A 25,744-nucleotide genomic window follows, 5' to 3' on the forward strand; every position below is an offset into this window, starting at 1 on the left:
AATCTTATGCGCTCGGTCTCTGGTTGTGAATGGGTTGCTGACAGACAATCGTTGATGGATATTTATAGAGCTCAATTGATTACGGGCGTATAGTTAATGGAACAGCTCAAAGGCTTGGCTTCAGAAGCTGGACAGAATCCAGTATATAGCTTTAAGGATATGTATTGGGGCATTTAAATCAACATCTGTATGTGTCTTACAAGTGGAGGCAGGTGAGATGCCTTTGGATATACAGCGTAAAAAAAAGGTAATTTGTATATTGGGTCCGGTTGAAAAGCTGTGGGGTTGTGCATCCCACTGCTACTGTTAGATGACTGGGGCGGCAGGGTAGCCTAGTGGTTAGAGTGTTGGACGAGTAACTGGAAGGTTGCGAGTTCAAACCCCTGAGCTGACAAGGTACAAATCTGTTGTTCTGCCCCTGGACAGGCAGTTAAACCACAGTTAAACCAAGAACTTGTTCTTAACTGACTTGCCTGGTTAAATAAAGGTAAAATAAAGACTGTTGGGAATATACTAGTAGATAAGGCAGTGGTTTTTGTTGGACATTTGGAAAGCTTGCTGATGAGAGTGGTTTGAGGGAGTTAGAGGTTGGCCCTTCTGTGGTGATAGGGGATGTTCTCCCATGGTTACTCCCAGATCCCGTTGTTGATCTAACCTTGGTATAGAAAAGGAAATATTGGTCAGAAGTCAGTGATATAGGGAAACTGGTTGACAATTACATTGGTAGAAGTTTTATGCTTTTTTAATACTTTTCACAGATGGATCCAAGGACCAAGGTAGTGGGTGCACAGGAGCAGGCGTTTTAAGTTCCTGAATTTGATGTACAGACATGTAGAAGACTAACAGATGAACTGTCAGTATACTCAGTTGAACTGTTGGCGATAATAGTTGCAGTGGGATAATAGTTCCAGTGGGCGGAGGACATACAACCTGTTAGAATTATAGTATGCTCATATTCTCGGTCTGTATTGAATAGTTTATCATATGGTAAATCTAATAGAAGTTACCTACTATTGGAGGTATTCATGTTATTATGAAGAATTGAGAGAATGGGCGTTGTAGTGAGATTCTCATTCGGGTGTGGAAGGGAATGAAATTGTACACCAGTTAGCCAAAAGAGCTTTGAAATGAGACATAATTGATATTAATGTTCCACTAGGTAGAGGTAAGGCCAAATGTAAGATCAGAGCCATTTTGATAGATGTGTGGCAGAAGAGGTGAGACTGAGCACAAGGGCCAAGCATTTATATGCCCTCCAAAGAAAGGTCGTGGACCAAGATTCAAAGGTCAGATTAGGAACGAATAGGTGGTGTTTGCTCAATTGCGCTTAGCACATTGTACATTGAACTCATTATTACATCTGGTTGGTAAGCATGTGAATGGTTTGTGTCTGCAGTGTATTGTCGGTGAAATGGTGGAGCATGTCTTGTTATATTATATTGTTAAGTATGTTGAAAAGAGGGAAAGATTGAAGTGTAGGGTCATTGAGGTAGGGGTGGGGTTGGAAGGGATTTTGAGCGATGGATGAGGGTCTATTAGAAGTTAGTATGGCTATTTTTATTTTATCAGAAGTACTGAGTTCAGTAGAAGGATTTAGAAATGTTGTAAACCGTGATTGACCACAAACTCCAGCACTGTAGGTGGCGGCATACACCTTTAACGGTGGTTTGCGGACCGCCATTTTATCATAGAAGAAGAAGAATCTTTGCGGATGACATAAGAAAAATAAATTAATGCAGTCGAAATGATTATCAGTCTTAGTTGTTTAAGTTCGGATATTGATTGAACGAACAGTACACGGATCCTATTCTTATCGATGTGCCTCTGAATCGTATCTGTGTCAACAAGCTAGCTAGCTAATTTAGCTATCCATCATCAATTGAGTCTGTCACTGTCAGTCTGATCTTGCTCGTCGATCATAGTTAAGATGTGTTGCAGCTTTTGAAGATGGTTCGTTAGTTACGTCCGTACTTTTTGTCTCAAATATGAACTTGTAAGTCGGAGAACGAATCAGACAATAGAAAATGTCAGGTTAGCATTGTAAACAACAGCAGCGAATAACATCACATCATCATGGAGGATGAGGAAGATCTCGAGGTACTTGGCGAACAACTGTACGATTTAATTTACCCCAAGCACGCTGAGATCGCCGGGAAACTCACAGGTGAATCACCCCATAACGTTTTACATTTACACTCACATTCAAATTGCAAAGCATTACGCAGCTATGTAGGCATATGCATTACTACCAATATGTTATAGCTCGGTAGTAGATTCCATTTTACAACATTGTTTCATGGTATATTGAGATGGCATTGTAATTGGGTCGGAGGCATGTTGCTGGAACTACCTGGTCCTGTCCTGACTCGGATGCAGCAGGATGAAGCGATGCTGACAGAGGCCCTTGAGAAAGCCCTCAGAGCTCTGCAACTACCTCAGGGCCCCAGGTAAGACTGATAATACCACATTCTTAGACGCTAGCATTAACTACTTTAGCGCCTATTGACGATAGTATCTTCTTTCTGATCGGAGGAGTTTTGTTAAGAGTCCGGACTCTTGCTTTAATAGGCTGGACATGACATTTTTAACTACCGGTACACTTTTTCTATAATAAAAACTTGGTCATTATGTCCGCAGTGGAGCCCCATTTCATAATATTACCATCTGTCCCAACTGCTTGCCGTCATCTTGAAGTAATGGTGAAAAAAACTGGCCTTATTTTATGGCATTTTTCAACCTGTCAGCACCTATTAGTTCTATTGAGCACCGAGGCACCAACCCACCTTCTGAAGGTTCTATTCCCAGCCCATTGTTCAATGCCAAATAATATTACTTATTGTGAATTCCAGTACCTGGCTGGTTGATGAATGGCACAATGTATTAACTAGGAGAATATGTTTTCCTTTACCTGAGATGACTGAATTAATGTTCAGGATTATTGATAGTCGTTAATACAATTATAATTCTAAAATATGCACATGAATACAGATAACAACCAAACATGAAGGGTCATATTAATTCAGAGTAATCTGTTAAAATACTTAAAAAAAAAGTATTTCTGTGGCTGTGCAATATCTCAGATGTAACACACACATACAATGGAAATCAGCCCTTTATTATGAATGATTTGGCTCTTAAAATAGCCTTTGGTTTTGTAAAACAAATGTATGTTTAAGATTGTTACACTGGCACTCATATTCTAGTGAATGTAATCACAAGAACAAAGCATTTTTTGGTGCATTTTAATATAGCCCACACTAAGACAGTGAGAGGCAGACACAATATAAAAGTCCTATAAACATAATATACTGTAAAGAGTATAATTAGCATGTCTTTCAATTAAGTACATTATGAACATAGAAAAAATTACATACATACATACACACACATCAAATGACTGAAGTTACCTTTTATAAACAAACTGGCATTCAAGTTTAACAAGGAGATATCTTTTGGCCCCCTGTCTCATATAACTGTCCTACAAGTCCTAAAGCAGCTACGTTGCCTCATATTACCATCCTGTCAGTATCTACTGGTATCGTATCCTAAGGAATAGATCCACTCTATTTAAGAATTCTGACCTCGTTTACATAATAATCAAATAGAAGTGGATATTCTGATACAGAACTACTCACTTCTTCATCCTCTTCTTCATAGTCTATTACAAATGTGTCTCCTTTAGAACTAATTACTTTACCCTGCCACCAGCACACACTCCTATCCTCGCTGCTAATATACATGTGTTAAAAAATGTAGACGACCAGATCCTTTGCACAAACGGATACATTTTATACGGTTTTCCTGATATTCCAACCATAAGGGCAACCAGGGCATATTACTAGTTTGTCATATTTTATTCTAAACTCATAAATGTCATCTGATTTTCTTATGTCTACCACTGTTGCATCATACTCTGTATCTAAAACGGTTCCACTAACTGTATGCTTAACACCTTCTACAAGAAACTGCAGTGGCATTTTAATACTTGGTAATCTAACCACATCTAAATGTCCTCTCGTACGACCCAGATCTTGTGCTTTAAGATGCTGTTTGGTAGCATCTCTCAAAATACCTTTTTACTTTGAGCAACAAGATCAGCTGGCGCAGTCATGCGTGCTTCATCTAAACTAGTGTCAAGTGGCTCACTCATAACAACTACTACACCCTTCACGTTACTGATGAGCTGATCCGATGACAGCCATTTCCCATATTTTAGTAAAAGTAAAAACATTAATTTTCGTTTTTCTGGCCTAATACAAAGCATCTAAATTTTAACTGCTCTGTCACAGCTGGTATTTACTTAAATTAGCTATCTGCTCGGTGACTTCCTCCACACTGGTCCAGAACCCACCATGTTTGCCCATGTCTACAGTAACCTGTTGTTTTTACTGACTCCCTGAATGTCTTTTTGCTTTTGTCTATCTTGTTTCTCTTTAAGTGCCTGCAGTCTCTCTTATTTTGAACAAACGCTCACAATATATGACTCTCTGTCCTTTAACTGATGCCCTAGATGTTGTAAGGATCTCAGCTTTCCTCTCAGGACCCAAACTAGGCAACCATTCCCAAGGCCTATTCTGTTTAAACATGATCATGCCCTCTAATGCTATTTTGCTTTCCCTAGACCTTAATCTCTCTCACACGCAACGTTAGTTTTTGGAGCAGGTTCTAATGCTTTACACGGTTCGTCTAATATATTGTCGTACCGTCCATGCTTTAGGTGATCTGCTGTCAACCTACAGCACACCTTCACTAGAGTAGCAAAAAATGGCTCTAGAGCTTGTTTTGTCATGTCATCAAACTCTTCTGATTCTTGTGCTATGAATTTGTCGAAGATGGGTCCCCTGTAGACGTCTACGTCATCAAACAAATTGACCTCACCTCTAATGACGGTGCTGCTGTCTGCCTGTCACTCTGTGAGCTTTCTATAACAAGCAAAAAAAATGTGTTGGTCATGTTCTTTCTTTCCAAGAACTCTCTAGAATGGTTCTGTAACCTGTTTGGATATAAGGCCAAATGCCCTATTTTTATTTAATTTATTTATTTACTTGCATACCCGAGAGAATACTATAGACATCAAGAAAGCCAATCAGTTGATTATTGACACGTTTTTCCAACACTTATGATAAACATGGCAAAATAGAAATAGGCCTATAACAGTTAGGATCAGCTTGATCCTGACTTTAAATAAATTACGAACCGTGGCTGCCTTCCAAGCAATGGGAAACTCCCCAGAAAAGAGTGACAGGTTAAAAAGGTTGGAGATAGGCTTGGTGATGATAGGGGCACCAACCTTAAAGAAGAAAGGGTCTAAACCATCTCATCCAGTTGTTTTTTTGGGGTCAAGTTTAAGGAGCTCCTTTAGCACCTCGGACTCAGTGACCACCTGCAGGGAGAAGCTTTGTAGCAGGGCAGGTGAAAAAGAGGGAGAAGCGTTGGGGCTCGTCGCAATAGAAGAGGTGGGAGATGAGGAAATGTTGGACGGGCAGGGAGGCATGGCTGAGTCAAATAGGAATCCTGACTTAATGAAGTGGTGATTAAAAATCTCAGCCATGTGCTTCTTGTCAGTAACAACCACATCGTCAACATTAAAGGACATGGGCAGCTGTGAGGAGGGTGAGGGTTCATTCTCCAGGTCTAGACCCACAGAGAGATAACTGCTCCTAACTTTGGCCTTCCAGATGGCCTGATTGCCCTTATTTCTCATTTGCCTGAACAAGAGCCAGTCAGCCTGAGTATGCTTGTGCTGAGCCTTCGCCAAATGCAATTCTTGAGTTTGAGTCATTCAGCAAGATCACGGTCAAACCAAGGGCTGAACCGGTTTTTAATTCTCATTTTCTTTGTGGGGGTGTGTTTGTTATCAATACCACTGAAAATATCAAAAAAGAAGGCCCAAGCGTCTTCGACAGAGGGGATCAAGCTGATTCTATACCATTTTACAGGGGCCAGTTCATGAAGGAAGGCTTGCTCATAATTTTTTTTTAGCAAGCATCTATGACAAATCAGGACAGGTCGTTTCACTGAGCAGCCATTATGAACACAGGCTGTAAAACAGTGTTCACTAAGGTCATTACAGAAAACACCAGACTGATACCTATCAGGATTATTTGTGAGGATAACATCGAGGAGGGTAGCCTTTTCTGGGTGTTTGGAGTCATACCTTGTGGAATTGGTAATAATCTGAGATAAATTTAGGGAGTCCCATTGCTTTAGGACTTGGTCATGTGGTTTAAGCATGTCCCAGTTTAGGTCACCTAAGCAGGACAAATTCAGACTTAGTGTAAGGGGCCAGGAGAGCGCTTTGGGCAGGTAGGGTACAGGCCGGTGCTGATGGAGGACGATAAGCATCCAGCAATAGTCAACAAAGAGCTATTTAAAAGTTTAATACATAAAAACAGCACCGGCCTTAAGTCCTACAATCCGCAATGAACTGAATGACATTCAGATTAGCATGGACGGCTTGAATGAACGTGTTTTCATTTTGGGTGAGTCTTGTGAAGTCCAACAAGTCAGTGTAGAGATGGTAAACACCTGCTGCATTGTGGAACATCACATTTATGAGGTTTCCTTTGAAAGTAACTAAAGGAATGTTGTCAGAACCATTCTCGTTTAGCAAGAATGTTCTGAACTCGACTGGCTTGACACTCTTCCTGTACCGCTTTATATTATTATATAAAATGTCATACATTACATTAGCGGTCGATGCAGGAGATCTCCAAGCTATTGTCAGAATTTCAGTCATGACTAATGTTAATTTTGGCGATCTGCTACCACAATTGAATTCTACATTTACACCTAACTGCGTGTTTATATTGTTGACCCCCTCCCCTGTAGTTATTTTTTCCACAGATTTTGCAGTCCTCTTAGTCAGTCTTTTCTCGGGCGTCAGCAGTGTGGAAAGGAACAAAAAAAAGCGAGCGCGGGAGTATTTCTGTGAATGGGGGCTTAATACATTATTGCCGCGCTTACACTAGAGGCCTAGTTCAAATCACAACATCCCTAACACAAAAAGGCTAATGGTTGCAGATAAATGGTAAGCTGGTTAAATAAAAGACTGCTCGTAGAACTTTCAGACTGCCATAGTTTTGGGGAAATAGGGACATGTCTGTCTTGGGGATGAAATGGTTTACGGTTTCACGATAAACCACAGTAAAATTCTTGACGATTAGTGTTACCGTTTCACATTTTAATTGTCATTACGGTTTGAAAAACTCTCGGTAAATACTGTCCAGCATCAACCAAAGTTAGCAACAGTCTGTCGCAAGGCGCAGCATGCAACGTGGGTTTTGTTTTGTGTGAAAACATGGCAGAAGGTAGTGACAGCATTCAGGAGATTTTTCAGCCTTCTAAGAGGCCCAAATCTGAAGTGTTGTCGTATTTTGGGTTTTACAAGAGTGCTGAGGGGACCTTAATCGAAGATGGTCACCCTGTCTGCAGAACATGCAAAAAAAAAATCGCTGCGAAAGGGGACAACACTTCAAATCTCTTGAGTCATCTTCATGACCACCACTTATTACTTTATAGCGAATGCAAAGTAAGTTAACTTTTACCTCAATGCATGATGTGGGGACTTGTCATTGTTTGTCTGTCTAACATGCTAATAGCTTGTCAATAATGTAAACTGAAGCTTTCAGTGTTGCCTACTCTTGTAAAAACACTACACGTTGTTCTGCTGCTATATGCGTCGTGTGTTTGCAGACTTACCCATTGCACACGATAACATGTTATGTAGTTTAGTCACCCAATGTTAGAGTTGCGTAAATTCGAATCTGGTATCAGGATAAATATGACAATGAGTCACCGATTGTATACTATGTATTTTTTATTAGCTAAGCAATAAATGGCAAATGGAACTTTCGTATATACGGGCTCACTGTAATACCACGCAGGGCAGTACAGGTAACTGACAGTTGTTCTTATACTGTGATAGGCCAACAGACAGGTTGGAACAATGTCTATCACAGTAGAGGCTGAGCGTGGTTTAGACTTGCTCAGCCTATGGCAGGCGCTCAGGTGGGTCCCCGCCTCTTGGCGCTTCTTGGAGTCCTCCCTCCGTTGATGTATAGATTCTTACTGTTCTGGTATCGCAGCCTAGTTGCTCAGTTCCTGCTATTGTGTTGTTCAGTATTTTTTCCATCTCAGTTCAGCCTCGTGATGACCACCCCTCCCTATACCTGATTAACCACAACTTTGTAAGATACAGCAAGTCATACCATGTGCTCAATATTGTTACATACAAACACAAGGACAAAACATCTGCTGGGCTGTTATCTACAGTTTTGCAACATGCAGGTCACACCATGTTACTCAGTTCTTGTCACACACACAAACAGGCACGTAGATGTAGCAAGCCGTTGTTTAATCTCATGATGATGCTCAAGTGCACAAATGCAGATACCTCACACAGCCAACATCAGATAATATTTAATCATATATATAGTAATGGCTATAATGTAAAATACAGAATCCCACACCAACCAACATATTTTGTTCATTTAAAATCCGGCAGACGTCGACATGGTTGTAAAAGTGTTCCAACAGGAGAAACACTATAGACTCCTATACAAGACTCCTGTATTTATTTCAATTTTTGGGCTCATTGCAATTACTATCATTGTCTTCTTAAGACTCATTTGTATTTATGTAAATTGTGCATGGGGTCATTCTATATACTCAAATGCAACACAGAAGATTGTGTGTGTGTGTGAATAAAAATAGTAATAATTGTAAGGTAACACTAATAATAATACATTTGCTATTCCCTTGTTTACAGAGTGGGTGTGCAGCAGTGATGCTACATCTACAGTTGTGACACAGACACTCACTCCAGCAAGCATTTAAAAAGGCAGGCTGCTTATGAACCCACATCAAAACATGCTCAAGATCTCACTGCATCCCTTTCATATTACAATGCAAAGGACATTACGCCATTTCAAATTGTTGAGAGGCCTGGCTTTCTGAGGCTGATGAAGGTTGCCGTGCTTCACTACAAAGTGAATGCTGCTAATTGTATTTGTTGTTTGTTTATTTGATTTGCTTAAGGTTGTGTTAATGTAAACCTGCACTAGGGAAACTTTTACCTCTCATGGCCACAGGGTGCCATCTTTAATGTTAATGTTATTATTTGAATGTTTATGCACACAAAAAGTGCATAGTGCTCCTACTTTTATTTGTTGTTTGTTGGTTTTCAATATAAAACTTGGTGAAATGATTTCAGTGTGTATCAGTACTTTTTGAACATATCCAGCACATTTTAACAATCCCGTGATAATACTGATAACCGTGAAAATTATAGTCACTATAATCGTGATATGAAATTTTCATACCGTTTCATCTCTAGTATTTTGTCAAATATCTCAATGTATGTATTTTATAGTTTTCAATTTCTACACCATTTTAAAATCAGCATAACCTATTATTTCTAATGATGTACGTTTGGGCAGCGTACAATGCTGTTGCCACTTGCTGGTAGTTAAAACGTCAACAAACGAAAAAAAAATACTAATGGAACTCTGAGGTTGTCCCATTGTTACCTATAGGGGAAATATAGGTATGTCTGTGTATATTTAGATTTTTTTTCAAGTCAGACACCATTTTAATCAGGATAATCTCCTCTCTCTACTCCGTTGTCATCAAACGCTAGACCAGAAATAGTCAGAAGTTGCCATTTTTATCTACTGCCTTCTTATGCTGACATAAGCACACTTGACACCATCGAGATACGGATGTATCCCAGTCAGAGAGGTCAGAGAGGGTTCTTTTCAATTAATTTGCTATGGCCTCGCGCTAGTGTTCCAGCTCCACCAACGTTCTTTGGTTGTTTTTCAGCCTTGGGTGAATTTGGACTCGTTCTATTGTCTAGCCTAGCTCTAAAAATGAACACGCATTGCTTGCAGCACTGTTTTGGAAACTAAAGTAACATATCTTTCAAATCAAATTTTATTTGTCACATACACATGGTTAGCAGATGTTAATGCGAGTGTAGCGAAATGCTTGTGCTTCTAGTTCCGACAATGCAGTAATAACCAACAAGTAATCTAACTAACAATTCCAAAACTACTGTCTTATACACACAAGTGTAAGGGGATAAAGAATATGTACATAAAGATATATGAATGAGTGATGGTACAGAGCAGCATAGGCAAGATACAGTAGATGGTATCGAGTACAGTATATACATATGAGATGAGTATATAATCAAAGTGGCATAGTTAAAGTGGCTAGTGATACATGTATTACATAAAGATGCAGTCGATGATATAGAGTACAGTATATACGTATACATATGAGATGAATAATGTAGGGTATGTAAACATTATATTAGGCAGCATTGTTTAAAGTGGCTAGTGATATATTTTACATCATTTCCCATCAATTCCCATTATTCAAGTGGCTGGAGTTGTGTCAGTGTGTTGGCAGCAGCCACTCAATGTTAGTGGTGGCTGTTTAACAGTCTGATGGCCTTGAGATAGAAGCTGTTTTTCAGTCTCTCGGTCCCAGTTTTGATGCACCTGTACTGACCTCGCCTTCTGAATGATAGCGGGGTGAACAGGCACTGGCTTGGGTGGTTGTTGTCCTTGATGATCTTTATGGCCTTCCTGTAACATCGGGTGGTGTAGGTGTCCTGGAGGGCAGGTAGTTTGCCCCCGGTGATGCGTTGTGCAGACCTCACTACCCTCTGGAGAGCCTTACGGTTGTGGGCGGAGCAGTTGCCGTACCAGGCGGTGATACAGCCCGCCAGGATGCTCTCGATTATGCATCTGTAGAAGTTTGTGAGTGCTTTTGGTGACAAGCCGAATTTCTTCAGCCTCCGGAGGTTGAAGCGAGATATGATTTTCAAAAAACAAAAGGTAAATTACTACACAACTTTTCTAGGGTTAATGTTTCCACACAACCATATATCCATTTTACAGCGCTTGTTTACAGAAGACAAAGGCAACCACCTGTGCTAATTAGCTATCTAGCATGCTCCGAACACCTTTGTGTAAGCTAACTGGGAGGAAAGGTATACCAAACAAAAATATAAACACAAAGATTTCAACGATTTTACTGAGTTACAGTTCATATAAGGAAATCAGCAGATTGAAATAAATGCATTAGACCCTAATTTATGGATTTCACATGACTGGGCAGGGGTGCAGCTATGCCCACCCACTTAGGAGCCAGGCCCAGCCAATCAGAATGAGTAGTTCCCCACAAAAGGGTTTATTACAGACAGAAATACTCCTCAGTTTCATCAGCTGTCCGTCTGGGTGGCTGGTCTCAGACGATCCCCGCATGTGAAGAATCCGGATGTGGAGGTCCTGGGCCTACCGCCAAATTCTCAAAAAAATGTAATCAAATTGTATTTGTCACATGCGTCGAATAAAACAGGTTACCATGAAATGCTTATTTACAAGCCCTTAACCTGTAGTGACGCCCAGCCCGTGAATGGGACCGTTATCATCATCTGACACTAATTAGCATAACGCAACGGACATAAATCTACCTAGAAAATCTTCCTATTCATGAAAATCACAAGTGAAATATATTGGAACACAGCTTAGCCTTTTGTTAATCACCCTGTCATGTCAGATTTTCAAAATATGCTTTACAGCCAACGCTAGACAAGCATTTGTGTCAGTTTATCATAGCCTAGCATAGCATTATGCCTTGCTAGCAGCAGGCAAACTTGTCACGGAAATCAGAAAAGCAATCAAATTAAATCGTTTACCTTTGATGAACTTTGGATGTTTTCACTCACGAGACTCCCAGGTAGACAGCCAAAGTTAATTTTTTCCCAAAATATTATTTTGGTAGGCGAAATAGCTCCGTTTGTTCTTCACGTTTGGCTGAGAAATCGCCCGGAAATTGCGGTCACCACAACGCCGAAAAATATTCAAAATTAGCTCCATAATATCGACAGAAACATGGCAAACGTTGTTTAGAATCCATCCTCAAGGTGTTTTTCTAATATCTATTCAATAATATATCAGTCGGGACAATTAGTTTTTTCACTCTGACCGATTGGAGTAATGGCTACCTCTGTTAAATTGTGATTTTAATGAATTAAGTGTATTTGGACCTGCAGCTTTTTTCCCTGTGAGTACAGAACGTTTTTTAGCTAAGTGATTGGAAAAAGACCAGAGGGGTTGGATTTCTAACCACTCAACTCTGCTCACATACCCTGATCTGTAGACACCTCCGCCACACCTTCATTTATTTGATCTCCACCCCGAACAAATAGCGTTTTTAAAGACAGTAAATGAGGCTGAATGTAGAGAGAAAAGTTCATAAAAAGGGAATTGCGCTCCATTTACACATGCTTAACTCGGGTTGAACTCCGCCCCATGTGAGTTTCTGTGTCACAATTTGGTTGAGTTTGATCTTAACTAACCTCCAGAGCCCAGGTTTCTCGTAGTCTAGTCAACGAGACAGATTTGGAAGGATGGCCATGTGAGACTAGACCTCAACTAACTATGATCTCTCCATGACTTCAGCAATACAAGGATGCCAAAGGAGGAAGATGAAGCATCTGCGTCTTCTGACTCGCTTGGGGAACAGCTGTTTGAGCTCGTGGACATCTACAACACTGGCCACACACAGAAAATCACTGGTAATCAACCTACTGATCAGTAAGCCAATCATCTCTCCTCCCTCCAAACGTATGATTTATTTTATTTACTTAACCCTTATTTTACCAGATTACTCTCATTGAGAGAAAAAATCTTGCCAAAAAAGCAACACACAAAGTTTGACACTTTTTTGCTTGACCAAAAAGGTTGAGAACCTGAGTTAATTCCTTAAATCTCCTCCAATGGCAAACAACTGGTTGTGAGACACTCACTCCCTGTGTGTATTTCAGGGGGAGTTGGGATATGCAAGAAATACATTTCCATTACTTAACCAGACAAATATAGGCACCCCCCCAAATTAATATTATTATTATTAGATGTTAACAAATACCAGGTGTAGGCAACTAGATACAGCTGCGGGATGATTTTTGCTGAATTCCTGGTGATTTTAGTCTTTTTTGACCCAAAACTAAAATGATTTTTTAGTACAAAAATATGTTTGGGGCCAAGAAAATCACTTGCTGGCCGCCTGTTGCTGAACCCTGCCCTATACAATGCGAATCCATACAGTGCAAGCGCAGGCTGATCCTTTATGAACCAACAGCTTATAATGCTTCTCTAACATGTATTTACCCATGTACCACTCCAGGCATGCTACTGGAGCAGCATAAAGAAGCGGTGCTGCATCTTCTCTCAGAACCCTCACTGCTGGAGGAGCAGTTGAACCTGGCCTTGAAGACACTGCAGGAGTGAGTGTAGAGCTTGACATCATTGTGGGGAAGAAAGATATTATGAAGAACTTTGTTTGTATATCCAGACACAACGCTGATGAACCTCTGAATGGATGGAAACTAGACTGATTAGGCTACTTTCTGTTAATGGCCGTCATTAACTGGCAGTCAAGCAGACTGAGGCCCTGTCCAAATACATCCCATATTACCCTAGAGTTGGGTAGGTATAAGCAATATGATAGTAGCCACTGATGAACTAATTATATTTTTCTGCCATATTGGTTACACCTACAGTATCCACACTCAGGTCTACCTAAAAGCCTTGAGGATACAGGACTAGGGGGTGTTTCTGAATGGACCATTGGTCTCGAAAGGAGAGCCTAGAAACCTGACACAGAAGGCTAAGACAGCGTTCCTCACTTATACAGTAATATAACATTATCCATCCATTTTATGGTGTCATTATTGCACATCCAATAGTAAATACGTGGTGATACCAGAATAATCTAATATCTCTCTAGTCGCAGGCCATAATGTGTGGGATACTTAGCCTATAATGTGCAGTTTTATTTACGATATTCATGGCGTGTTATGTTTCCCCTACTCTGATTTGCTGTAGGCTGGGTGTGGAAGAGACAGATGTGAGTGACTCATCAGATGCCGATGACACTGAGAGGCTGGAAGAGAGGCTGTTTCTACTGGTGCAGGAGATGGACGCAGTGCACTCAAATGACATTACAGGTTAGCCCTGCCACAAGCCGGTCCCAATTTGATCCCTACTCTCCCTTTGGCCCTTTTATATTTGCAGATCTGTAAGGCGAAGCAATATGGTGGCTACTAAACTGTTTAAACATAAGTCTCTAGAACAAAATGGCTCATTGAGGGAACTGTTATATCACAGATACTGCTAATGTTGTCTTTCATAAACCATTTTAGTGGTCTGTAATGGTTAGAATTTAGAAGGACTCTGTCTCATAGGCATGCTTTTGGAGATGGACCCTGCAGCTCTCAGACAGATGCTGAGCGACCGCACCATGTTGGAGGGAGCTGTTCAAAAAGCACAAGCAGCGCTGGTAACCTTCAACCGAAACTACCCATGTCAATATATTGATTGATTGTTTGGTACACTAATTAGTGCCCCGCCCACCCACATGGACTTACAAGACACTATTTCATCAAGTATGTATACACAGAGCACAAAACAAAAACTACATTTCTGGGGGAGGGTAGCCTCAGCACAGTCATAACACAACCATATGTTCCGGTTTTCAAAGGAAATTGAAGAGAGAGCCTGTGACTCCCGCTTTCAGACGTTAACAAGGCGACACTCCATTTTACTGGATTGTTTGAAAAACTGCAGAAGAGAACATTGACAGTTTTGTTACTCTCGTCAACAAGAGCAGAATGTGGGGTGGGGGTCTAGTTCTAAGGCATTTATTTTATACTTGCCAAGTTAGGTTAGGAGGAAGGTGCTGTGGGAGATGATTGGTTGGTAGATTAAGCCGATTTAAAAGAATGCTGATGCGGAGGTAGTTTATCCCAGCCTTTCTATTGTGCGATGTCAAAAACTCCCATATACAAAAATTACAATCTTGTTTTGTTAGCCTATAGATTCTAACTGCATTTATTTGGGGATTTTTACAGGAAAGCATTTGGATCCAAGAGGACAAAGAAATCACCAAATCCAAATGAAGTTGGCCCAAATACTGTGACATTTCAGCTGAAGAAAACAAGAAAATTTATGTGCCACTAACCCACAGGATCATAGCTGCCATGAAGTGATGTATGTATATACTGCATTCTAAATGGCGATTCCTGATTTCAGATATTTTTCTCACTCCAACACTTGTCAGTGACTGGTTTTGGAGTGCAATGCACTTTAGTTAAGGCCACACTCATGATTGGACAGGAAGGGGAATATGAACCAGTGAAGTGTGCTGCGACGCCTTCACACACTTGCTAAAAATAAAACCAGGCACCCTACACTTCTTGAAATATACATGCAAATGCTCCTTTAGACTTCAGGAGTGGAGAATGGAACAGACCTATAGTATTTTTTTGTTGTTGCTTCCAATGCTATAGGAGAATTTGACAACTGTCTGGGTTGATTTGATTTTTCTACTTGCCAGAGTTGTCAATGAGGGATAGGTAGTGCTGGTCCAAAATACTTTCATCTGTGAGAAAGTAACTACATATGTAGTGCCAGTGATGCCAACAGACCTGCACACATTGTAGGTCCACTGGTAGTATGGGGGATATTTGTTTGTACTTCACTCAATAATAAAAATGAATTCAGGAACATTAAAGATAATATTCCATATTCAGACACGTAACCAACTGTTGGGATGTACTGCAATAATGTGAATAGGAAATGTATTTTGATATGTAGATAAAACACAACATGATGAACCTTCGATCCTAATCAGACATAGAACAAAATTAAACATTCTTTCAAAGTGCTAAAGAGCGCAAAGATATCTTTATTACCATTTTACAGGGTTGAATTCTAAAACAGGAAAAATCAACAGCTTTTCTCAGACAAAAAGGGGACCTTTGGAAAAAATAATTGGGTGTTCAACACAGAAACAAAGTCAAGAACACAAAGGGGAAGCAAGGAATTTTGGATAACAAAGTTGACAAAAGCAACAGCAAAATCAAAAAGGAAACGGCAGTTTTGACTAAAATTTGCTCCTTTCACAGATGTGTTTAATGATGGGCCAGTTAATCTGCAGAAGCAGCCGTTACAAACGTGAATCCAGGTATTATATAATCTATTAATGACATTTCAAAGCTAAATCAGCAAAAACAATAGTTGCTCTCCACACTTTTGCTCATGACTACAGCTCATAAATACAATCGATCAGATAAATATTTGGATAGATTAATGACATTTAAAAATTGTAGTCAAATGACACCGACTATTCCCTATAAAGTGCATGCACTACTTTTGACCTGAGCCACCTAGTTTTGCACTATATAGGAAATAGGGTGTCATCTGAGACTTGACCAATATAGTCCTGGGGCCTCATTTACAACTGTTCACACATTTCCGCATGAGACACATTTCTGAAAATCCAGCGGGAGTACAAAAATATTTAGATTCATACATTTGGTGCACATTAAAACTCTGCCTGGAAAACACCTCCAAATTTTATGGTGACAATAACACTATTTGCTGTATAATTTTGAATTAGGCCATGGCAGTATCTAAAATGGGCAATTGATCACATTTCTGTGGGCAGAATGTTTTGGAAGTTATTCAAACTAAACATGCATATAGCGAGTGCCTGATGTCTGCAAGGTTGATTGTAGCCTATATTTTGAAACACTTAAAGTAGGCTAAATGCTACAGCCCACACTAAAGTGCAAAATAGAAATTGTTCAATATTTTGTTTATCAATAGATAGAAACAATGTCCTGCCTTAGTATAGGGTCTGATTTAAATTGGCAATGTTGTGCTTCTATCTCACAGCAATACAATAGCTTACCTATACTCAACTTACCTATACAGTTTATGAAAGAGAAAACAAAATGGCAAATTGTGGACTGGTCAGCAGAACGTTTAAATTCAACAATGTTTTGCATCGACTTTTCACCTAAATATGATGGGACTGGCCGTGAATTCTGAAAAATTGTCTAAGGCAGGCTACCAGTAGCATACATAGGCCTACTTCAATGTAAAATAAACTTCACCTTTTAAATTTGACTGTAGGCTAGATTATAAACCGCACTGCCTATGGGATTGCACAATTTAATACAGCCTATCTATTTACTAGGCTCCTAGGTCCAATTAAATGAGAGATGCACATGCTAATTTGTTGTATGACTACTTAGGGAATATGAACCTATTACGGCTAGAAAAGGTGAGAAATTTATTCTGCAATGGTTATGAAAATAGAGAGATTCAAATGTTTATTTTAGATTAAATAAAGAATGTTGCTCTTCTAATGGCAAAATTTGTGTTATGTTGTCCTGTTTTTGTTTTTTTTATGAATAAGCTTTTCATCATATCCCCCATTTGCACAAAATACTTACTTGCCAGCTTGCAATACAATATTTCAGCCACTAGTAGATGTGCGTACGCATGGTCTAAACGGGGAGCTGAGCACATTCTCACAACACGTTACATTTTTATAAATGCCAACTTGATCGTGGAAACTGCCGCATGCACATTTTGGGGTATATTGTATGCACGCACGGTTTATAAATGAGGCCCCTGAATCCCAGATCACTCCTTGTTCCTCTAAAGGCCTGCTTCTAAACTCAGTTGGGAGAGAGGAAGCCTAGTTGAGACTTAAGACCTTTGTGCATGATAATGAGGTGTTGGTAGGCAGCAACATTTTATAAATATCTAAAATGAACATTCCATCAAATTTCTAAACACCTAGGGTAGCGAGGCGTGACAGTCACTCCTATTGCCTCTGCTGGACCCCACATCACACCTGAGCACATCTGAATGAGGGAGAGTGAACACAGCAGGCATTGCACTACTGATACTCCACACACATCAGCGCTACAGTACCTTCAGTGTCTGTACGGGAACACTGAAGAGTCATATACACTAGTATAAACAAGTGAGCTGAGCTCCCGAAGTGCTACACTCTTTTACACACTAATACACTTAAGGGGCCAAAGACACTCGTAATAGATAAAAATAGGACCAGAATAGTCCTTTGTCTCAGCATGTGTGTAGAGGGAATGTTGTCTTAAGAGCTGAACACACTAGCATGTCTGTCTCCACAGTAGGTTGTTACATACAGTATAATCAAGCTAAGTATGTGCATTAAGATCCATTGTACCAACTAACTCAGTTTGGACACATGAAAAAGCCCTTTATGACAATCTTGCCTGCAAATAATTAACAAATGTTCTTTTTTTTTTTTAATTAGTGAAAGAGTGGTATAGTCGTTTGACGATGATGGTACTGGTGGTAGTGTTCGTCTTGGGTGTAAGGGGGGGTCCATCAGAGGGGGAGTTGAGGTGTCTATGCGCTTCCCAGGGTTGGTTAAACCCATAGTCTGTTTTAGGATGAACTAGGCTGGATATCTACTTCAGCACTGGGTATGCCCTCTGACCGCCCAACCTTCCAGACAGAAGCCGCCCGATGGAGTACTCGCCTGGGGAGAAGGATAAAGGGATTCAAGGGTTGATTTGACAGTGTAAACATAGCTACTGGTGTGTCCTAGCACCTCAATGGTGGAACAAGCCTTACTTATTTTCTTACTAGCACTGATTTCACAGCTTTCACAGAGTCAAGTTTTACTTGCAATGACTGATGTGGTTGTACCTTTCGGCCAAATTACTTTAAATGCAAATGGTGTCATCACAACTTCACTTGATCCTCGATTTTTCCCCACAGATGTCAATGTACACATATACATAAGAGTCAAGTCTTAATGGGAACCCTGGCCTAACCGTTTTCAACTAACTTACCTGTGCAAACTGGGCGGGGTTATAGAACGTCACGCCTCCAGAGGGTGGAGCTCCCTGGGGAGGAGGCTGCGGAGTCGGGGGCACCTGGAAGGAATAGATGCAGGAGTTACCATGGTAACTAGGCAGTGAGGCAAGGCAATAATCCCCTTTCCTTCATGGCTACAGAGAGGACAATCAGTGACCAGTGTCGTCGTGTTCATTAGGGCACACAATGTAAAAGTTTTGCAATGAAAAGCAAAAATGAGCATTTCTTGTTGGACAAGTACAGGTAATGTTTGGTACCTAATGAACATGACGCAGGTTTCTCTCTTCTGGGTTAATGATGTAGCTATGGGAACAGGCCAGGGGGAGGAGCAAGTCTCCAGAATGCCTCTAGTTTGTAATCAAAGGTATTTTTATCAGTTTTTGTATTATCGTATTTGTGATATACACTGAACAAAAATATAAACACAACATGAAATAATTTCAAAGATTTACTGAGTTACAGTTCTTATAAATAAATTAGGCCCTAATTTATGGATTTCACATGACTGGGAACACAGATATATATATATTTTTTAAAGTAGGGGCGTGGCTCAGATAAAGTCGGTATCTGGTGTGACCACCATTTGCCTCATATAGCGCAGCACATCTCCGCATAGTGTTGATCAGGCTGTTGATTGTGGTCTGTGGAATGTTGTCCCACTCAAATGGCTGTGTGAAGTTGTTGCATATTGGAGGATGCTGGAAAACACTGTTGTATGCGTCAATCCAGAGAATCCCAAATATGCTCAATTTGTGACATGTCTGGTGATTACGCAGGGCACGGAAGAACGGACATTTTCAGCTTCCAGGAATTGTGTACAGATCCTTGTGACATGGGGCCGTGCATTATCATGCTGAAACATGAGGTGATGGTGGCGGATGAATGTCATGACAATGGGCCTCAGGATCTCATCATGGTATCTCTGCATTCAAATTGACATCGATAAAATGCAATTGTGTTTGTTGTCCATAGCCTGCTCATACCATAACCCCACCTTGGGGCACTCTGTTCACAACGTTGACATCAGCAAACCGCTCGCCCACAAGACGCCATACACGCTGTCTGCCATCTGCCCAGTACAGTTGAAACTGGTATTCATCCATGAAAAGCACGTCTCCAGCTTGCCAGTGGCTATTGAAAAGTGACCATTTGCCCTCTGAAGTTGGTTACAATGCAGACCTGCAGTCAGGTTAAGACCCTGGTGAGGACGATGAGCACGCAGATGAGCTTCCCTGAGACGGTTTCTGACAGTTAGTGCAGAAATTCTTTGGTTGTGCAAACCTGCAGTTTAATCAGCTGTCCGGGTGGCCTGTCTCATTACAATCCTGATGGTGAAAAAGCCGGATGTGGAGGTCCTGGGCTGGCGCGGTTACACGTGGTCTGCAGTTTTGAGGCCGGTTGGCCGTACTACCAAATTATCTAAAACTACATTGAGGCAGCATATGGTAGAGAAATTAACATTCAATTATCTGGCAACAGCTCTGGTGGGCATTCCTGCAGTCAGCATGCCAATTGCACGCTCCCTTTGCTGTGTGACAAAACTACATTTTAAAGTGTTCTTTTATTGTCCCCAGCACAAGGTGCACCAGTGTAATGATCATGCTGTTTAAACAGCTTCTTGATATGCCACACCTGTTAGGTGGATGGATTATCTTGGCAAAAGAGAAATGCTCACTAACAGGGATGTGTACACCTTTTGAGAGAAATAAGCTTTTTGTGCATATGGAACATTTCTGGGATCCTTCAGCTCATAAAACATGGAACCAACACTTTACATGTTGCGTTTATATTTTTGTTCAGTGTAGTATCTTAACATTTCAAAATTGAGTCAGAGACACCATCAGAACAGCTCTAATTGGCTGCATTCTCCTCCAATCTGAGGGATGTTGATTACCTCCAATCCGTTGAAAGTTAGCTACCATGCTAGAGGGTGAGAGTGGTGCTTGAGACAGCCAGGGGGATACAGCTGATGGAATGTTAAGCAGCAAGGCAGTGAGGTGGGGGATGTGGTGAGGGTGGGTGGGCGATTGAGGCCCTGCTAGAGGTACCTGGTTTATATGCGGACTCAATTCAAGTGATAAAGAACTCATTGAGCTAGAACGCGACAGCTAAAGATAGCAGGGGAGGGAAATAAACAACACGGACAAACACAAAACCACAGAATTATTTCATCATCCCGTGCATGGATTAGATCAAGAACTGCATCCACTCCCAGTTTAATATAATCTCCTCAAAAGCAGATTTAAATCAAAATATCGACAATAAGGATTTATTTCTGATGTTAAGATGCACAATCTTAGGGAGAGGATCCATTATTAGAAAATGTGAGTCTTTTACATGTCATCCTGCCCAGGTGTTAGCATGGTTATGAGGCCCACACAGGAAAATAAAGGCTGGAAGTTGAAACATGCTCCCACAAACAAACACGCACGTACCAACCATCACTCAACCAAGCTAGATGACTGTTAAAAGTGGAAGGTAATTTGTTTCAATGGGGGCATGAGGGTTTATGATAGAGTAGCAGGGGTACTACAGTCCTCAAGGAGGATCGAGGTGCTTCTACCTCTCCTGACGGGGACCCAGCGGCAATAGGGGGCCCCACTGGACCGGGCGGTAACAATGTTGGGTTGAACATCTGGACAGATCAAACATCTTAATTAAGTTCGGCAGATATTGAATTGGTGTGTCTAATCTGATGGTCTTATGGTGTGAAATCTATCATACACAACTATAACCATCACTGGGAGTGTAATACGGTACCTGTGGCACAGCACTGGGGTTAGGGTCGCTCTGTTCCTGGTTCCCTCCTGTCTCTGGGACATTACCCACCATGGGCTGCTGTTCCTCTGGAGCCAGACAGGAGAGAACTCATTACAATACAAATACTGTACACTCACACACCGGTATCAAAACAACACGCAAACAAACTAATATTCCCAACCCAGTCACACTCAAAGACCTATGATGACCATCGCTAGAGTACATTGATATATTTATTCAAAAGGTTAGCATACCTGCCCCGGGCACAAACAGGTTGGCTGGCATGGGCATGGGAGCCAACGGGGCAAAGAAGTCTGACGGGGCAGGTGCCGATCCACCGGGCTTGGCACGGGGTCCACCTGGGTTCAGGACATCCACATAGCGGCTCTTTGTACCTGAGATGGGTGAGAACATATTTTTTTTTTTATCTGCTAAAAAAATCCCCCAGAAAATCTGACGTGCCAAAATGACAAGCACTATTAGTGTGGTTCATAGAGGTTTGCAGCAGTTTCAAGTGCAATGTGACATGTATCATTATTTTCCTTCACATTCCCCAAAGCCAGGATCATGCACCTGCCTCTATTTCCCTCTACAATGCTCACAAGCCATGCAGGACTTGCTAGAACTGGGAGTGTGACAAACACACCTGGCTAATTCAAAGCATACTCCCTTCAGACAATATCCTAGTTGAGCAGGGAGTGATGCGCTCCCATAGCAGTCAATGAAACCTGATACACTGGTCATGTGAGCAGCAGCACAAGTGAAATGTAGCTGCAAGAGTTTTGCAGCACTGCATTGAATCTAAAACTTGTATCAGCTAAAAACCCACAATGAAGGGCTGCTTACGTTATGCCAACACGTGTAAATCTCACCTGCTCTCCTGGAGAACATGTTGACAGGCGGCCCACCAGTAGGGGGACCTCCAGGACCCCCTTGTCCCGGTATGGGTCCCAGCATCTTAGGGAAGCCCGAGGGAGGAGGAGGAGGGGGCTTGTACTGGTTACACAGACACAAACACACATCAATACTTTATTATAAGGATCAAAGACATTTCTGTGTTAGTATGATAAACCAAAATACTGTATAAATACAGATGGTCATACACATGCTAGGATATTAATATAAACATCTTATTATGAGGACTAAGAATGTACATTTTGGGAAATGTTGCTGCCGACTAACCGACCCTCATTAAACGGCTACATTTTTTCCAAACAGTAATTTGATGTGATCAACAGAAAATACTATGCATGCGGACGTTTTTCATTAAGAGCATAATGGAAGCATGCAACAATAGCACGCCTATCGTCTTCCAGTCAAAAGGCTATATAGCTTATTATTCAACATGCAACTCCTGTAATGAAGCAGCTAATAAAACAATTTCAAACATTTACCAAAATGCAATTTGTGGGAAAACACTGTTCTAAACAGAGCACCTAATGCGAGCTGTTCCGTATGTGACAGAGATGAAAACACTGTTCTAAACAGAGCACCTAATGCGAGCAGTTCCGTATGTGACAGAGATGAAAATCTGTTAGAAACTTAGAAAGAGCTGGATTCTAAAGATGCAACAACTAGGTCGAGTTGCAACTAGGTTTCAAACAACTATACTGCCTCAAACTCACATTGCAAAGTTTAACATGTGATTGCATTTCGAATTGTTATTTGTTGCGCAGTGACTGGGCTTATAAATGCATACATTTCACTCCAGTACCAGCTTTTTGAGGAGCTGCTGTTGAGCTGTCTGACAGGAGATAGGCTATTCTGCTCTTCAAACTAGGCTCTGTAGCTCTACGTGTATGATAAATAAGATACATGAAGACTAACAGAAAATACACGCTGCAATTTAAACCATTAATTTCCGCAAATTGAACCTATAGACCGATAAGCATGACCGGTCAAATTAAGTTCTGCCAGCAACCGATTAACAGATAACCGTTAACATCCCTAATGAGGACTAATAAAAACAACAATACATATAGGCATGCTAATCACAATGTCTGGAACGCACGCAGACAAAAAACTAACCTCCTCCTCTGGCTCATCCAAGTTGACCCATTTCTGTTTCTTCTCGTCCCAGACAATCTGACAGAACAGACCAGTCAACTGAAGATACTCATCAGCTCCAATACACACACATACTGACCACACTGCCATGTATAAATTGTGAGCTTTTACAGACAGGACTCAGTAGAGTAGTAAGGAAGAGTATGTACAAAAATGACTGGAAAACAAGGAGTGTCAGAGTTGACCTACAGATTTGTTTTTGTCATCTGGAAGGTGGGCTTCATTCTTCCCCTTCCTATAGAGCCAGTTGAGCCAACCGCCACCCCCCCCTCCCTGAGAGAGAGAAAAATAAAATCAGAAATGGTTACAGAATTATTTATATATGTGTGTGTAAGAGCTGAAATGATAAATCGAAAATAACCGACACCAACCACTAATCAAAGACATTTTGCTGATATCAATAATTACTATAAGTAGCCTATATAAAAAAATAGCTATTCTGGGCAATTGCTAACGGGACAATTGACAGCTACAAAATTCAAAGTAATAGTAGTTTTAAGTAAGTAAGTAGCCTTGCATGAGACTTGGCTTATACCAACCGGAACGGCACATAGACTCCTGCCCTATCTCCTGATTCCTGTAGCGTGAGGCAGCTTGGTGTACAAGTACACCCCCTGGACAGGACGCTAGTCTATCACAGGGCCTAACCCACAATCTATCTCCTTAATGCTGAACTCACAACATTCCAATCTCAGGATGGACACTAACCACAAGGCCATTGGGGTAATAATAAAAAGTAACTGCGGTGTGTGTGGGATTGTGTGTGAAAGGGACACAATACGTAGTGTGTGTCTGTATAACCTTTTTAGGTGAGTCCTTCTTGGCCTGCTCAGGGATGGAGGGTGGAGGCGGAGAGGACTGCTTGGCTGCTGAGTTGCTCCTCTCTCGTCCTCCGGAGTGTGTGGAAGATTCCGACATGGTGCGGGAGCGGCGACCTGGAGGCTGCTGCAGACAAAACAGAGCCAGTCAGACAAACACATGCACACACACTGCCAAAAGTAACAGTGATCTGACACACACGCATGCACACACCCTACCATTTGCATTGAGGACTGTGAAGTAGTCCTGGATCTTCTTCCTGGGCCCTGTGCAAACAAGACAAGAGTCAGTGGTATCAGCATATCTCCTCAAACTATTCCAACAAGGCTGAATGCACGTAACACACACACCATGTGAGCCATTTGGTCATAGAAGTCCATCTGAGGCGTGAAGGTGTTCCTCTGTGGAGAGGTGGACATGGGAGGAGGCTGTAGTTCCGGTGGACCCGTCGGCTGATAATTGTCAGAGGGCATCTTTTGTGGCTGCTGCATTTGCGGGGGCATCATCTGTTGCTGATGCTGTGGTGGCGCCATCTGCTGGTGCTGGGCTCCAGGAAACATGTCCCTTTTGTCCAGTTGGGGCTGCTGGGGTTGGCAAGGTTGTACAAAGCCAGAGCCTTGGGGAGGGAACCCTGATAAAGGGATCTGGCCAGGTGGTCCAGGGAGACTGGGGGGTACTGGGTAGAACTGGACCCCCTCGTTGGGGTGTGGCAGCTGGGAGACCATTCCGTCCTGGAGGATAGTTGGGGGAGCTAGATGGGAGGAGAAGGTTTGTGTGTTTAGTGGTGGCTGCTTATATTTGTGAATTGCTATGGGACATTGGTCATTGCATTGATTAGGAGTCAACAAGTTCTAAAACATACATGAACAAACACACACCTATCGTGTTACAAGGTGGGCTTGTTGCTCACCTGGAGGCATCAGCTGCACCCCTTGCTGAGGTGGTCCGGGCATGAGTGAGGTCATCAGAGGGTTGTCAGAGGTGTGGCCAACCATGTCCAGAGGCTGGGCATATGGCTCAGGCGGGCTGGTCTGGTCTAACTCAGAATTGGGGGTGCTGCAGTCATACTGCTGAGGAGTAGCCCTGTCTGCATTGTATGCAATCACTCCAGTCTATGGGGGAAAAAAATAACAGCCCAGTCAGTTACAGACACACCTACAACAACATGAATAGGCTTCTCATACACATTAATAAAACACACACACACACACACCCTCATCTGTCCATCCAGCTGTCTCAGATTAATCAGCCACTCTGGCTCGTTGAAGAGCTCCTGATCTGCCTTCTCCTTCAGTTGTGGATCGAAGAATCGCATCTTCTCAGACATCTACAATTAACAGCAGACCAGACATTCAAAA

The 25,744-nt window shown here is 41.5% G+C and overlaps 2 protein-coding genes across 9 annotated transcripts in view; one reads left to right on the top strand and one right to left on the bottom strand.

Moving 5' to 3' along the window:
* Window positions 1–1,681: 1,681 nt before the first annotated feature.
* Window positions 1,682–17,243, top strand: LOC135517574 (uncharacterized). 2 transcript variants are annotated; one of them, XM_064941997.1, is made up of 7 exons: window positions 1,682–2,164; window positions 2,333–2,447; window positions 12,477–12,592; window positions 13,201–13,300; window positions 13,902–14,023; window positions 14,261–14,355; window positions 14,927–17,243. In XM_064941997.1, the coding sequence occupies exons 1-7, from the start codon at window positions 2,074–2,076 to the stop codon at window positions 14,972–14,974; spliced, it is 687 nt and encodes a 228-aa protein (XP_064798069.1). In that variant the 5' UTR covers window positions 1,682–2,073; the 3' UTR covers window positions 14,975–17,243. The 2 variants fall into 2 exon arrangements, with proteins under 2 accessions (XP_064798069.1, XP_064798070.1); XM_064941998.1 differs by having other exon boundaries at window positions 2,097–2,164; window positions 2,310–2,447.
* sec16a (SEC16 homolog A, endoplasmic reticulum export factor) overlaps window positions 15,743–25,744 on the bottom strand; it is a 74,768-nt gene continuing 64,766 nt past the window's right edge. For 5 of the 7 annotated variants that reach the window (XM_064941993.1, XM_064941992.1, XM_064941989.1 and 2 more), the window contains 13 exons: window positions 25,600–25,713; window positions 25,297–25,498; window positions 24,737–25,137; window positions 24,605–24,652; window positions 24,369–24,512; window positions 23,757–23,840; window positions 23,529–23,585; window positions 22,373–22,496; window positions 21,755–21,895; window positions 21,501–21,586; window positions 21,304–21,375; window positions 18,716–18,799; window positions 15,743–18,399 (listed from right to left, as the gene is read on the bottom strand). In XM_064941993.1, the coding sequence (XP_064798065.1) occupies window positions 18,334–18,399; window positions 18,716–18,799; window positions 21,304–21,375; window positions 21,501–21,586; window positions 21,755–21,895; window positions 22,373–22,496; window positions 23,529–23,585; window positions 23,757–23,840; window positions 24,369–24,512; window positions 24,605–24,652; window positions 24,737–25,137; window positions 25,297–25,498; window positions 25,600–25,713 (1,623 nt within the window). In that variant the 3' untranslated portion in view covers window positions 15,743–18,333. The remainder of the gene's footprint in view (window positions 18,400–18,715; window positions 18,800–21,303; window positions 21,376–21,500; window positions 21,587–21,754; window positions 21,896–22,372; window positions 22,497–23,528; window positions 23,586–23,756; window positions 23,841–24,368; window positions 24,513–24,604; window positions 24,653–24,736; window positions 25,138–25,296; window positions 25,499–25,599; window positions 25,714–25,744) is intronic. The other 2 variants (XM_064941990.1, XM_064941991.1) reach the window with 2 other exon arrangements.

This window comes from Oncorhynchus masou, chromosome 28, assembly GCF_036934945.1.
Source record: "Oncorhynchus masou masou isolate Uvic2021 chromosome 28, UVic_Omas_1.1, whole genome shotgun sequence".
NCBI classification, from domain to species: domain Eukaryota; kingdom Metazoa; phylum Chordata; class Actinopteri; order Salmoniformes; family Salmonidae; genus Oncorhynchus; species Oncorhynchus masou.